The sequence below is a fragment of the Stylophora pistillata genome, chromosome 2, assembly GCF_964205215.1.
Source record: "Stylophora pistillata chromosome 2, jaStyPist1.2, whole genome shotgun sequence".
Taxonomy (NCBI): Eukaryota; Metazoa; Cnidaria; class Anthozoa; order Scleractinia; family Pocilloporidae; genus Stylophora; species Stylophora pistillata.
In genome coordinates this window covers 15,197,274-15,210,972 of record NC_142520.1, presented here as the reverse complement: position 1 = coordinate 15,210,972, position 13,699 = coordinate 15,197,274, and the positions used below count along the sequence as shown (strand labels likewise).

The window sequence follows — 13,699 nt, the reverse complement described above, 5'->3', positions numbered from 1 at the left end:
TCAAAACACAAATACCTACGAACAAGAAATGAACATGGCATTGGAGATGGAAAACGTGAATGAGGAATTAACAGCAACCAAAGGCAGAAAGAAAGCGGCTAGTGAGGGAAAAGACAGAGGAAGAGCTAGAAGGTGGACGGAGCCGGAAATCGATCAACTAATCAATCTTCTTGAGGAAAAAGATTGCTTATGGGATGTCAACAAAAAGGACTACCACGTGCGAAACAAATGCGAAAGAGCTTTCGAAGAGATGAGAGACATTCTGGACATTGACGTTGCAGAAAGTTATTTTGTATTCTCATCTAAAGACCCAACATGTTGTGACTAGTTGCGAACGTTTACACACATCCGCTAACATTACGCAACAAGAGACAACAATGTTGGCCCAACAATGTTGCGTGTTGTTACGAGTGTTTGCACGGGCCTTTAGCATCTGAAACAATTACGAATAAAATCGCGGAAATTCTCGATCGCTGCGATCACGATATAGGATCACAAAGTGAGAACAAGTTCTTGATGCATATTTTTATTCGAGCAGCTCGGATTTTTCAGAAGCTAAAAATTAGAGACTACTCTCATTTTATGGAACAAAGTTTTATTTGTGATCTTTCACTTGTTGACTGAAGTACCACATTGACTAAACATTCCGCTAATCCGAAAAAAGCCTTCTCCTCGTTTTATAACAAACTAGAGAGACTTCTTTGACATACATGCCCCCTTTAAGGCAAAAAGCAATCCTCAAAGCAATTCTCAAAACCTTGGTTAAGTAGGGGCTTCATTAAATCTATAAAAGTTAAAAATGCTTTGCTAGTCTCAGGCGATTTCCGAAAATATAAGTTTACAGAAACAAATTATCTGGTCTCGTACGACATAGTAAAAGGATATACTATTGCAAATGCTTTAATGAAACCTACCTAGGACGAAGAATACTTGGGCTGGTATTAAACAACTTTTGAATGGACAAAAGAAAACTTCCAAACCCGTAACAGTACTTAAAAGACCTGGTACCGGTGAAATTACTACTCTTGATTCTGAACTTCCAAACGTTTTGAATAAGTATTTCTCTTCTATCGGGAAAAGTTGGAAAAAAATGTTCCCTCCTCTAGGAAGCGTTTCGGCGAATATTTACATCATGGTCGTTCTATTAATTCTTTCTCAGTTTTTGATCCTATCACTCAATCTGAAATAGAGCGTGAGATTTTGTCCGGCATTGCCTCATGATAAATCACATGGATTATGTTCTTGCCCAACTCGTCTGATCAAATGCACTTATTGTATCTTAAGCCAACTTCTTGCTGATTTAATTAACATCTCTGTAAGCTGTGGTCTTCACCCACCTCAACTGAAGCATGCCAAAGTCGTCCCAGTCTGCAAGTCTGATGACGACAAAGAGCCTGGGAACTACAGGCCCATCTCTTTGCTTTCTGTATTCAACTGTATCTTTTAAAAAGTGAGCATGTGATGAGCATGTATGGCGGCCACACGTGTAGAGCAACGTTCGACAAATATCAAAATTTATCGATATTACCTCTTCACATTGGTAGTGATTTTAATCTCAATGTGGTTTGTTAAGCAACACATATCTTTTTTCCACGAAAAATCGGCTGATGTGACTTTACTACTGGTCAATTCAGACACAAGGGTTGCAAGTCGACTTTGCACCCGGTTAGGCACAAGTAGAAGAAGAAGGTTGACTACATCACGTAGACCTTACAGCGTCGCTGGTACAAGCTCCTTTCAACTACGCCTAAAGTCCGGAGACATCCATCTTAATCCAGGACCACGAAGAAACAGATCTAGTACTCCGAAACATTCCTGCGGCGAATGTCAACAAACGGTGAGAAATAACCAAGACGCCATATTGTGTTCCGAGTGCAAAACACGGTTCGACGCTAAATGCATCAACATGGAAAGCCTATTTTCCAGTATTACCTGGTGAACTATAATCTTGACTGAACATGTCTTCTCTGCTCTCTGCCGAAATGCGGAAACCCCTTTTTTGTTCAGAGCACTGAGGAGCCAATACTTGAATTGTCCTATGCAAGTACGGAAAGCGAGCAGGAATATGTTAATGCTGACTCTTTGCCTGATCCATTACAAAGAACAAAGAAGGCTCGTGAAATTCTTCTCCTTCATTTGAAGTAAACAGTCTTCAAAATAAAGTGGAAGAAGTTGGATTACTAATCAAGGAAACAAAAGCTCAAGTTTTTTTCCTCACCGAGACCAAGATCGATAGCACATATCCGGACTCGCAGTTTGTACAACATGGCTATCATATATTCAGAAACGATCGAAAAAAATGAGGAGGCGGCGTAATGGCGTATATTTCAGACAAACTACCTTCCAAACGGCTGGGATTGCCAAGCAAATTGACCACGATCGAGTCTCTGGTAATTCAGTCCAAATTTGGTGGACACGATATAGTTATTGTGGGAATATACAGACCACCCAAACTAATTGGAAACAATTACCATGTCACCCTCGAAAAAGACGTCAACGACCCGATATTATGGGCTTCAGTTGAAATATCATTGTTAGTGATAACAGGTGACCTAAACCTCAACAGATTCCGACCGCTTTCGAGGGATGGGAAGACACACACGACCTAACTTGTGTCGTAACCACACCAACAAGGATTAATAACAACAGCCAAACTCTAATAGATGGTATCTTGACCAACAAGCCTGAGCTATTTATGGATTGTGGAGTCTGTGAGGTAGGAATACGTGACCATGCACTGGTACATGGACTCTTGAAAGAACGAAACGGCTTTTATGAAAGCAAGGTCCTGACTGTAAAAAGCTACGAAGAACTGAACGAACAACAACTGCGCATGGACTTATTATACAGAGCTCCGTGGCATGTAAGTATACCATCTTCGACTCAATCGACGACCAATATTCATATTGGCACACCCTCCTGGCCAGCATTACTAATGATCATGCCCCGCTGAAAAAAATGAGAGTGCGTGCAAAGGACATACCATATATATGACGCTCGAGTGGAAAAAGGCAATTAGAAAAAAGAGGAGGTACGCGAAGAGATATGCAAGAAATCCTACCTAAGAAAACCGGGAACTAATGAAAACAGGGAGGAACACCGCTACAAGACTTTGCCGGAGAGTAATCAAAGAGTACTGGAACAAAAAGCTGATGATCTGAAAACAAATCCCAAGAATTTATATAATGTTTTCAAGCCTTTTCTTCATTCAAAGTCGAAAAAGTGTAAAAACACCTTCCTCGCCCTTGACATCGATGGTGTTATTGAACGGGATCAATGCAAGATCGCGGACCACTTCGCCAAATATTTTTCCTCAGTAGATAATGACATTGGCGATACTCGCTTACTAGGAATGTCCATGGATCAGTTGTGCTATCACGAGAGTGTACATACAATAACACAAAGCTGTAATCGTCGACTATCTGACGATACCTCACAATTTAAATTCCGCGTGCTTAAGCCAAAGGATATTTTGGTTGCGTTGTCTAATTTGGACTATAACAAGAGCACTGGCCACGACCTTATACCTACTAAGATCTTAAAGACAGCGAGTAGGGAGCTTTCTCATCCCCTGGCTGACTTATACAGCCGCTGCATTGAATCATGTGATTGGCCTCTGCACTGGAAGAAAGGGGATCGGGTCCCAGTGTTTAAGAAAGACAATAAACAGGACATTAAGAACTATAGACCTGTTATAGTACTAACAGTACTAATAGGAAAGGTCCTCGAACAGCTACTAAGTAAAAAACCGGCATCATTTCTTGACCCAAAGCTAAGCCACAACTCGACTGCATATCGAAAGGGCCAGAGCTGTGAAACTTATTGGACTGGTAGAAAGATGGAAACAGGCTGTTGATCTCAAACGCTGCCTTGGAAAGTACAAAAAAAAGTCAACAACATTTTGCTGTCAACGAGCGATACAAAAGTAGTGGGAGGGTTATGAAATAAATAAGCCCCTTTCTTGCTTGCTGGCATGTTAGCTGATAATGTTCTTGACTGAGAGATTGTCCTCGAAATTTTACACTAGCTTCTCTAGCTTCGCTTCTCGACCGAATACTAATTTTTCGAACAAATTTACTAATTAGTAATTATCTGATAAGTTTGAGTATTCCCTCAAACCTTTTGCTAAATAATGCAAAGATATCACGGTGAGAAGTCACTGTTTGATCACTTCTGGGAGTCACATGGTTAGTATTTAGTCCAATGGTTCAAATTCTTGCAGCTCAGCAGTGACATTACAATCCTTGCATAAAAATTTGGTACACACCCTTTTAACCTAGTTTTTTCCTACCACAATGAGCAAGTTGCATTCAAGATAAAGACAACCACCATCAAGTGGGGGGGGGGGGGGAGGCAGTCTAAAGCTTACATTAAGGGCCGGTTGTGAGGAAGGTTTTGCCCATTTGGTTTGACCATCTGCAGGAAAGTTAATCACATAAAGAAGTTTAAAATGTTTTGCCCGCTTGCGGCAGCCGGTCACCCTTCTGCTGTAAACATTAAAAAATGAAACCCCTGGGACGCAGAAAAATGTATGGAGTTGTTAGTTACTACCTGTGGCCACCATAAACAATTTGTTTATGGTGGCCACATGCCAAATATTATCCTCAAAAAGACTGGTTTATCGTAATACTATATTTTGGACGCAACTTACCTTAATCCTTTGTAACTTGTAGTGCCTTCAAAGCTGCTAAAGAGTCAATAAATTTTCCGATATGAGCCCTCAGCTGGTTAAAACCACTTCTGAAATTTTCTAGGAGAGAGAAATGTCATCAGAAGACATGGTTGGGTTTACAATCCAATAAAGGATCTCCGTGTAAATTAAATAGGGCAAAACCCTGTATTAAAAGGCTGGAAACTCAGTCTGTGGAATCTGGTACAATTTTTCCTCAGCCCTTTGCTTTCTATCAGTAGCTGAATTTTTGCTTAGTCTAGTCACACCATTAGTGTAAGGTTTTCGAGCTTTTCATCAATAAAACCTTCATGTTTTCAAACCAGAGTTCAAACACATGTAACAAAAACAGTTTGTTTTCCTATTTCATTCACATTCACGAAAAGCATATTTAGAACAACACACTCAGCCATTGCCAATACCTTACGTAATAGAGTGTTTTTTAAATTAATTTTGGATGGTTGTCTATTTTTATTTCTTAAACCACTGAAATATCCTTTTCCTCTACTACTGGCCTCGACTCTTTGTTTCTCCTTGTTGTAGTAGCAAGGTGTCCAACTTGTCACTAAGTTTTTTAACCTGAATTCTTGTCTGTTCAATTTCATATGTGGCTTTGTCTGCACATCATGATACATACAACATGATGTAATAATAACCTTTTTCCTTATGCTAACCTATTCCATAATAAAAGGTTCTTCTAGAGGTAATGTCCAACCTCTGCAGGGGTTCGATGTTCTGATGTCATATCTCTGGCTAGAAAAATCACGGCGTGTGTAAACTAGAGTATATTAATTAATGTACAATACCTTGAATATCTCCCATCATTTTTTCACTTTCACTTCCATAAGATGATTCATACACTTATTCTCAAGCTTACCGATAGCAGATCTATAACCAAACCCTCCCAGAACTACTTTGGCAGCACTGATATCCTGCCAGTAGATGTTGAATGTTGCATCGTCCACAGATGCTTGGTTGGCATGGCTGTACACATCATCATTGGAGTACTTTAGCCTGACTATGTCGGCATCCTTGCTAAAATCTAAGTTAAGTGGTAGACTATCCCATCCAGTCCTGGGGGGAGTCAACGCACAGACATTCCTCAGTAGCGCATGCAGTAACACAACATCAAAGTTTGCTGATGAAACAGATGATGGAACAGTTGGATACAACGTTCCCCGTTGTGTAAAACTCATGACTCTCCTCTCCTATAGAGACTGTAATGCTGAATGCTCTGTATGATGCCTCAAGACTGAGTCAAGTTCTACTGGAGGGTGTATGGTATCAAAAGTGTCTCTTAAGACGGGGGATCCAACATCGACCAGAAAGCGACAAAGTCAAGCATAGTTGATTGCCTCCGGGGTAGAAGGTAATAATGGTGCAGGTGATGATGTCATTGGCTGTAAAGGAAAATGAATTCACCCACACAGCCTTAGATGTAAAGGTCAACGTGTTCTTAATAAACTTACCCTAACCATACAAATGGTACTCTTCATATTTCAAGTAATGTAATTCTCAATCTTCTGTGATTGAGGAACGGCATGATTCAAAACAGCAGCTAGTTTACATGAATTTATACACTCTAATATACAGATGAGCCACTTTACTTCACCTTACTACAAAATTCAAGCAATCTTTTTAAATTCCATGTTTTACATTTTTGAAAAACAATCTATTTCAATAAGTAGCAGACCTGTCATCCCAAGATGGTCAATTGCTTATTGTCTCCACACGAGGCCAAGAAGAGAGGATGCTTGGCAGAGGAACATTTCCCCCGCCCCCCTCTGCCCCCTCCAATTTCCCTTACTCTAAGTTATCTATTTAGCTTCCTTTTTATCCAGGTATTTGACTCACCATGGACATCAAAAGGGAATAACACTATTAAAAGAACTCACTTATAATGAAATTTCCCAACAAAATAAGTTAGCCACCAACATGGAGACAAGACCTAGTACAGAATCAGGGGATCAGTAACCAATCTCCCGAAGAAAACAAAGGTAAATCAATACTTCAGAGAGTATAAAAGGAAAACTTTAATGGAATACATCGACGCTTTTTTGAACCCTTTCACTCCCAAGATCTCTTTTAATAATTCTTCTTACTGTCTGTCATACAATTATTACGAAGTTAGCCCAGCAAATTTGGTATTGAATCAACTAGTTATCTCCTAAGTAACATTTTTCTTGATTCTCATCACATTTTTGCTTAATATTCCTTTTTACAGTTGTGGGCTTGTTGGCCAAGCCTTTGAACAGGAGTGAGGCTAAGGGTGACCTTGTTATGATAGAGATGTTGCTGCTTTTCAAATGCAAATTTCTTTGTTATCATGCTAACTAGATACAGGTCTCTATCACAACAGGGTTACTCTTAGCCTCACTCCTGCTCAAAGGCTTGGCCACCAAGCCCACAACTGTAAAAAGGACCGGACTATACTGCGTTGAGATTGAGAGGAGAAATTGGGTCGTGGTCACTCGTGGGACTTGATGGGTTAAATCAATTGAAAAGGGGTTATATTTATACTCGTAAAAAGAAATGAAAACATTTCAAAGCATCAGTATCTGAAAGGAATCACTCTACCAATTTCTCGTGATACAGTCAATAAAAAGTGTGACAAGCACAATTAATTGTACGGAATTCACTAGCCTGGTAACAAATAGTCCACATGACTCTGGTTGACTAGTTTTTAGACAGATAAGTTATTTGTCACCTCTCCCTTACAACATCACCTTTAATGAAGGAAAAAGTGACATTTTTTCTCATCAGTCAATAAAAAGGCGAATAAACAAAGTTCGTTAAAAGAACAAATTGTAAATTATTCAATACGTTACAGGTCCTCAATTGCACTTTTATTCTCAATTTTTAATCACTTGAAAAAAATTATTGAAAAAAGACTTTCATTTACATTTTCACACCAAATGTTGTAGAACTATTTCTTCTGTGAAACAAGTCTCTTTGTCATCTGAGTGACTCATACCATCAAGTAGGTATTCACTTGTTGGAACTACAAAACATGACAGTTTTTCAAGTACCTGAACTTCAAAGTGGCCTTGGTCCCTTACATCGTAAAAGATTCGAACAGCGGTTGCTTAAAGGAGAGAAAATTTGAAAAACACTGCATCATTATGAAAGAAACTGTTAGAGAATCACAAAGTAGAGCCGTGTCCAGAACATAAGCAGTTCTCAACACTAACTTTTCAACTTAATAGCCAAGTGGCTAATGACAACCTACATGTTATGACAATTTCAGTTTGTTTACTAGCCAAACTGGCTGGTGGAATTGGGAAACCACTGGCCAAAACTGAATTTCTACCATTCTGTGGCTAGTTCGCTGCCATTAGTGTTGAGCCCTGAAAGGAGGCTCTTTTCACAGGGATAGTCTCAGGCTTTCCTCTTTCAAGTACTGTTTGATTTTAAAACATACATGTACTTGTATTCAACTAGAGTATTGATATTTCTAAAAAGGTCAGTCTGATCAGAATTCAGAGCTGGGAAATGTTTTCTTTTGAAGAGGAAATGGTTCCCAGACAAACAAAGATTTGCATGCTTTTCACAGACTAACTAAATTCTAATGCAGCAAGGAAACAGTATGTAGCTTTGGAGGGACATTTAGATAACTTAGATTCCATTCTGTCGAGCATCTGTTCAGTAACAGATCACAGATGATGTCAAAATAATTTTTATGGTAAGAATAAAAATGTGGCACATGAGGTGTAGCCAAGTGTTTCATCAAGAGCACTCTAATCTTCAACAAAGGTAGACGAGATAAAGATACACTCAGCTTGCTCCCCAGTGAAGCAACTCATGTCTCGCCGCCCAAGTTACCTGGCTCTTTGATATAATTTTTAAAACTTAGCTTATGAACATGACATGTAGCTAAGTAAATTCTAATTTAAGGAAGTCAGAAGTTGACCGTTACTTAATTCAGTGCAACCCACTTTCATCTTTAGTTTTAAAGTTTCAGAGTTACTTTAAACCAAAACCAGTTGCATTGCGGTTTAGCGGACGATTGTGAACGCGAAAAAAGAATACAGGACAACTGCTATTAACCAGTCACCAAACAAGCCGGCTTATTTGCAGATGTCACACGTTTGCTCCTTTGTTACATGTACCACTGCCGAGGCAAACAAGCCAGACTAGCCATGCACTAAAATACATAGATCAAAGACTTAATACACAGAGAGAATTTTCCTTGCTCTTCCATCCACAATCAAGCTAAAGGAGCCACTCTATTCATGTATATAGTTTATGTAATGATGACTCTGATTTCCACCACAAATCAGAGTCAATGTGCCAGTTTTTCGATAAACGTGGTTACCCAGATTCTGTCGTTCAAGCGGGTTACCACCGCGCCCAACTTATTGATCGACATTCAGCACTAAAAACGTCACAAAAGGAAGATTCCGACCGCATTCCATTCCCTCTCACGTTTCGCCCTCGTAACCACTCAGTTAAATCCATTATTCTTAAAAACTTTAAACTACTTCAAAGCGATCCGGAGACAAGCATTATCTTTTCGTAGCCTCCGCTCATTTCATTCAAACGCGACAAAAACATAGGCAATTTTTTGGTAAGAAGTTCTTTTGAGACTAATGACCAACCAGGCACTTTTAAATGCACTCGTGGACGATGCAAAACGTGTCCTTTCATTCACAATACTGATAAGATATCGGGACCTAAACGATCCATTAAGATCACCGATCACTTCACGTGCACCTCCGCCAATGTAATCTATTGCATAACTTGCACCTATTGCAAAAAGATATACATCGGCGAAACAGGCAGAAGACTAGGTGACCGATCCCGAGAACACCTTCGCGACGTGGAGAGGAATGACAAGGACACATCGAAACCAGTCGCTAGATATTTTAACTTACCTAACCATTCTAAGCAACACATGGTAATCTGCGGTCTTTCCTTACACTTAGGTAGCACGGAAAGCCAGAAAACTCTTGAACAAAAGCTCATCTTTCAAACCGGCAGTCTAAATCCCACAGGTATCAACGAACGCTTTTCAACCCACCAGTTTATTCGTGTTTTTCTCGTTGCCATGTTCCCACCAATCACGTAGCTCCTTTGTCTGCCTTTAAAAGCACACACAACCCACAATTCCCCTATTCGCCCCGACGAAGGGCTAACGCTCGAGACGTCAGATTTTATAATCGTAACGGTGGCCAATTTACCATTTCAACTTTGTTGATATATTCAAATTATCCATGTATATACACTGCAAAAGTGGCACTGTATTGTGCATTAACAAAGAACTAAGTGGTTTTTTTCTCAGTATCACCTTCTGATAAAAATTACTGGCAAGATTTCCATACAACCCCCTACATTAATTGTTATGCATAGAGTGTTGCAAAGAGACCTATATATCTAAGGAAAGATTTCCGTATAACCCCATACCAATCAAAACAAAGCCGAAGTCCCAAAGGTAATCTATTGTTTTGCTTCAGTTTACTTATATCCAATAATAGTACGCTTACTCCGGTATTCCGCGAAACTAAACGAAACGAAACGAAACGTGACTAAACGAAACTAAACGAAACATTAATCGATAAGGAAATTACCGTTCACCGAGTTAACGATACCACTAAGATTTATTCCTTCTCTTCTAAACCTGTCCTCACTAGACGCCTTGTTTTGCAAAATACCAATAACGGCCGATTGGTAATCGCCGAAACAAGGTTCGCAGACAACTTTTTTAGGCGCTCTGCTCCCGAAAATTGTCTTGCTAGATAAAGCAAAACCAGGCTTATAGACGCGACAAGAAATTCTTCCCTCTCTTCGAAAACTGTTCTCGCTAGATGCCTTGTTTCACAAAATACCAATAACGGACGATTGGTAATCGACGAAACAAGGTTCGCAGACAATTTCGTTAGGCGCTCTGCTCCCAAAAATTGACTTGCTAGATAAAGCAAAGACATGCTTGCAGACGCGACAAGAAATTATTCCCTTTCTTCGAAACTTGCGGGCCGTGCGTCTGCTTTTAGCAAAAGCCTAGGTTAAAAAAAAATTTCAAATATAGCCATTTAGTGGTTTGGGATCAGCCAGACTTTCATTTGTTTCAAAGCAATTCTTATATCCTTAAGAGCATGGTTACATGAAAGTGGCGACACCAGATACGTGACGGAAACCGGAATGGAAAGATTAGTTTCTGTTTCACAAACATGAATATATTATCCCCCAAATAACATCATACGTGGTTTTCTGTGTTAACTTTTTGGTAAATTTTTTTCAATTAAGATATGATGTCAATGAGGAAAGGCAGGGGGTACCGATGTCACCGATGGGTCAAACTTAACAGGGACAGGGGCATAGCTTTCAAAATTGATTGGGCAGAAAAATACAAGACTCTGATTATTTTCATTGCAATTCTGCAAGAGTCACGAATTTGGATGGAAAACTGAGAGTTGTTCAGCGATCTGCATAAGAATAGACTTACGTTTCAAGTTCTTTCTATTGGTCTCCATCATCTAAAGCTGAGAAGACTTCTCCACGCACATAGAAGAAAAAGAAGTTATTCCTCTTGGTTTATTGCCTTCCTTTGGAAAACTCCTTGTCACATTTTCACGGTCAATATTTTGAGAAGTTACATTTTTTGGTTGTCCTATAATTGTGGCTTCGTGATCATGAGTCTCGTGCCTGAAAACGATATTGGGAAAATTTTCCATTTTTGGTCGATGTTGCATTTAGGTTTCACAATAAATTTTGCCAAACTTTCCCAAAGTCTTTAAAGGTTTTTAGCCTCTCACGTTTGTTCTTCCTTTCAATCGGCAGTCAAGTTGATTGCAATTAATAAAGGATATATTAAACCTGTGGTCTAGCAAATAAGCCAATTAATGACCCTTACGGTGGTTTAACGCTATCTTGGCGACTCTCTTTGTACCGTGTCTTGTGTCATTATACATAGTGGCACAACACGCAATTCAAAGAAAGTTGCCAACAGTTGGGCATAAAGCTTGTTTTAAAAACTGGGAATTTAACGAATTCCTCGCTATAACACAAATGGAGAAGCCTTGACTGGGCTCTGTTGTGTTGTAAAGAACTTAGGAAGCGGATAGAGCACAAAACACTGGAGGAAGACGCTTGACTACGTCTCGTGTTTCTCCTTTCACTTTTTCATGCTCTAGCCCCTTCCTGCTTGCTTAACAACAAAAGAGAGTACAGTCGAGGATTCTCTATTTTTTAGGCGAAAATACTTCGATAAAATAAGAATCAAGAATGACATTTATTTCGAGAGCGTGGAAAAAAAAAAATGGGACGGTGTCGTCATACTATAAATCCATCATTAAGACATTCTTAAAGAGACAAAACATATAGATTCCCTACCATTACAACACCATTGAGATACTGGTCAAAGATTTACTAAAAAAAGAGGTTTTTGACAGGATATAATAGTTACAAAAGAAAATGACGCGTTTTCGTTCTGTAAAAAAGTTAGTACAAGGAACACATATAATACCAATAAAATTTTACGCCTTCAAGATACCCTTGTGAACTAATTATTAACAATAAATTCCAGCGGTAACCGGACTCGTATTTCTTTATTTACTTTACAGTGTCTTGTCTGGCAAAGTAGGTATTCAAGATCAGACACACTTTTCAAAGGTTAGACCATCCATTAAGAACAACCGATACAGAGTAGAAGTGTAGGAAGTAGACGCCTCATTGCAGAAACAGTGTTGCAAACGTCTTTAAGCCACCTTAAGTTCTTCTTATAAAATGGTATTCTGAGATTTTTAATTAGTCCTGTTCCTGCTCACAGCTTAGCTTTCTCCACCTTATTAGTTCTTGTTGAGAAAAATGACTACCAACATCTATCTAGCTAATTCCTTAAAAAAGGCTGCTCAAGCTATTGGTCTAGAAAAATGAGAGCTTTTCGAAAATCTTAAGTTCAACGTGATTCATTCATTTCTACACTTGGAAGTTAGCTTATTATCTTCATTGCCAAAATTATCAGAGATTTTAATTTCCGTTTTACAACTTCTTTGATATTCATTTTTGTTTTCTTATTATTATTATTACAACTTATTATTTCAGTACCAAAATTATCAAACATTTTAATACCATTTTACAACTTGTTTGTAAGTTGAAATGTCACAATGATCCAATACAGCAGAGCACTTTAGGAACCAATCCACCCTATATGGAGAAGGACAGAAATAAAGGCGGCTAGAAGGCCTACAACCACGGCTACCTTAATGAGTGCGTTCCATCTGGTGTTCGTCTTCACTTCTTCCAATTTTAAACGCAAAGGTTGAGCTAGACGACAAGGAGGACAAATCAACATCATAAAGGTTATTCTAGTCAAGAGTGAAAAACAATGGGAGTGGACTTGCAAGTGCAGTTTTGAGGACTGAAACTAGATTAGGACAGCAAAACACGACGTAAAATAAATTAGAGTAAAAAGCAATGGAGAATTTCATGTGATCCTGATTGGAAGGGAAGATTGATTTTTCAATGCATGTCAAGGGAACTTGAAATGCTGCCAAAGAAATTGAATTGATATAGTTCCTTACAAGATTTTTAAGTGAATTAAGTCTCAATCGATGCTGTTACTCCCATGTATCACTAAAAAAAACAATAAGGCAGAATCAGACTGAATAATCTGTTCCCACTATGTGTTGTATACATCCTTCCTGACGGCCGAAAACGCAATTAAAAAAAAATCGTATATCACATGTATATCATAAAACATCTTTAACATTTTCACCACAAAGTCTTTACACTGACTCTCCTCGCAGTAATACGCTTTCCAGAATGTCCGTAGTTGTCGAATCTCTTCAAGTCGCAATTTCCAATCTTTCAGATCTGGCAAGTGGTTTTGATTTTTTTCCCAGTCATTAGCATCCTCGAAACTCAGTAAAATTGAACAAATTTCACTTCCATTCGTGCTTCAGCGAGTCCCGAGTTTCCACCCACAAGAATGGGGAGACTAGCAGATAAGACTTCAAACGAGGCTGATTTTGTCTTCCAGTTGTTGTAAAACCAAAATAAAAGCTAGTTAACTTTAACAATTATTCTACTAAG

General features: G+C 38.9%; 1 protein-coding gene, 1 long non-coding RNA gene and 1 pseudogene across 12 annotated transcripts in view; 1 reads left to right on the top strand and 2 right to left on the bottom strand.

Moving 5' to 3' along the window:
* Positions 1 to 5,552: 5,552 nt before the first annotated feature.
* On the bottom strand, positions 5,553 to 11,153 carry LOC148737314 (uncharacterized). Its single transcript, XR_015996253.1, has 3 exons — positions 11,112 to 11,153; positions 7,699 to 7,754; positions 5,553 to 6,069 (listed from the first exon to the last, which is right to left on the bottom strand). It is a non-coding gene; the product is annotated as an uncharacterized LOC148737314 (long non-coding RNA).
* Positions 8,238 to 9,737, top strand: LOC148737315 (uncharacterized; annotated as a pseudogene).
* A 725-nt stretch (positions 11,154 to 11,878) lies between the features above and the next one.
* The window catches only part of LOC111338020 (uncharacterized), a 36,060-nt gene continuing 34,239 nt past the window's right edge, over positions 11,879 to 13,699 (bottom strand). For 8 of the 11 annotated variants that reach the window (XM_088747488.1, XM_088747489.1, XM_088747491.1 and 5 more), the window contains one exon: positions 11,879 to 12,931. In XM_088747488.1, the coding sequence (XP_088603614.1) occupies positions 12,795 to 12,931 (137 nt within the window). In that variant the 3' untranslated portion in view covers positions 11,879 to 12,794. Of the gene's footprint in view, positions 13,241 to 13,382; positions 13,640 to 13,699 lie in introns of all 11 variants that reach the window. The other 3 variants (XM_088747487.1, XR_015996226.1, XM_088747486.1) reach the window with 3 other exon arrangements.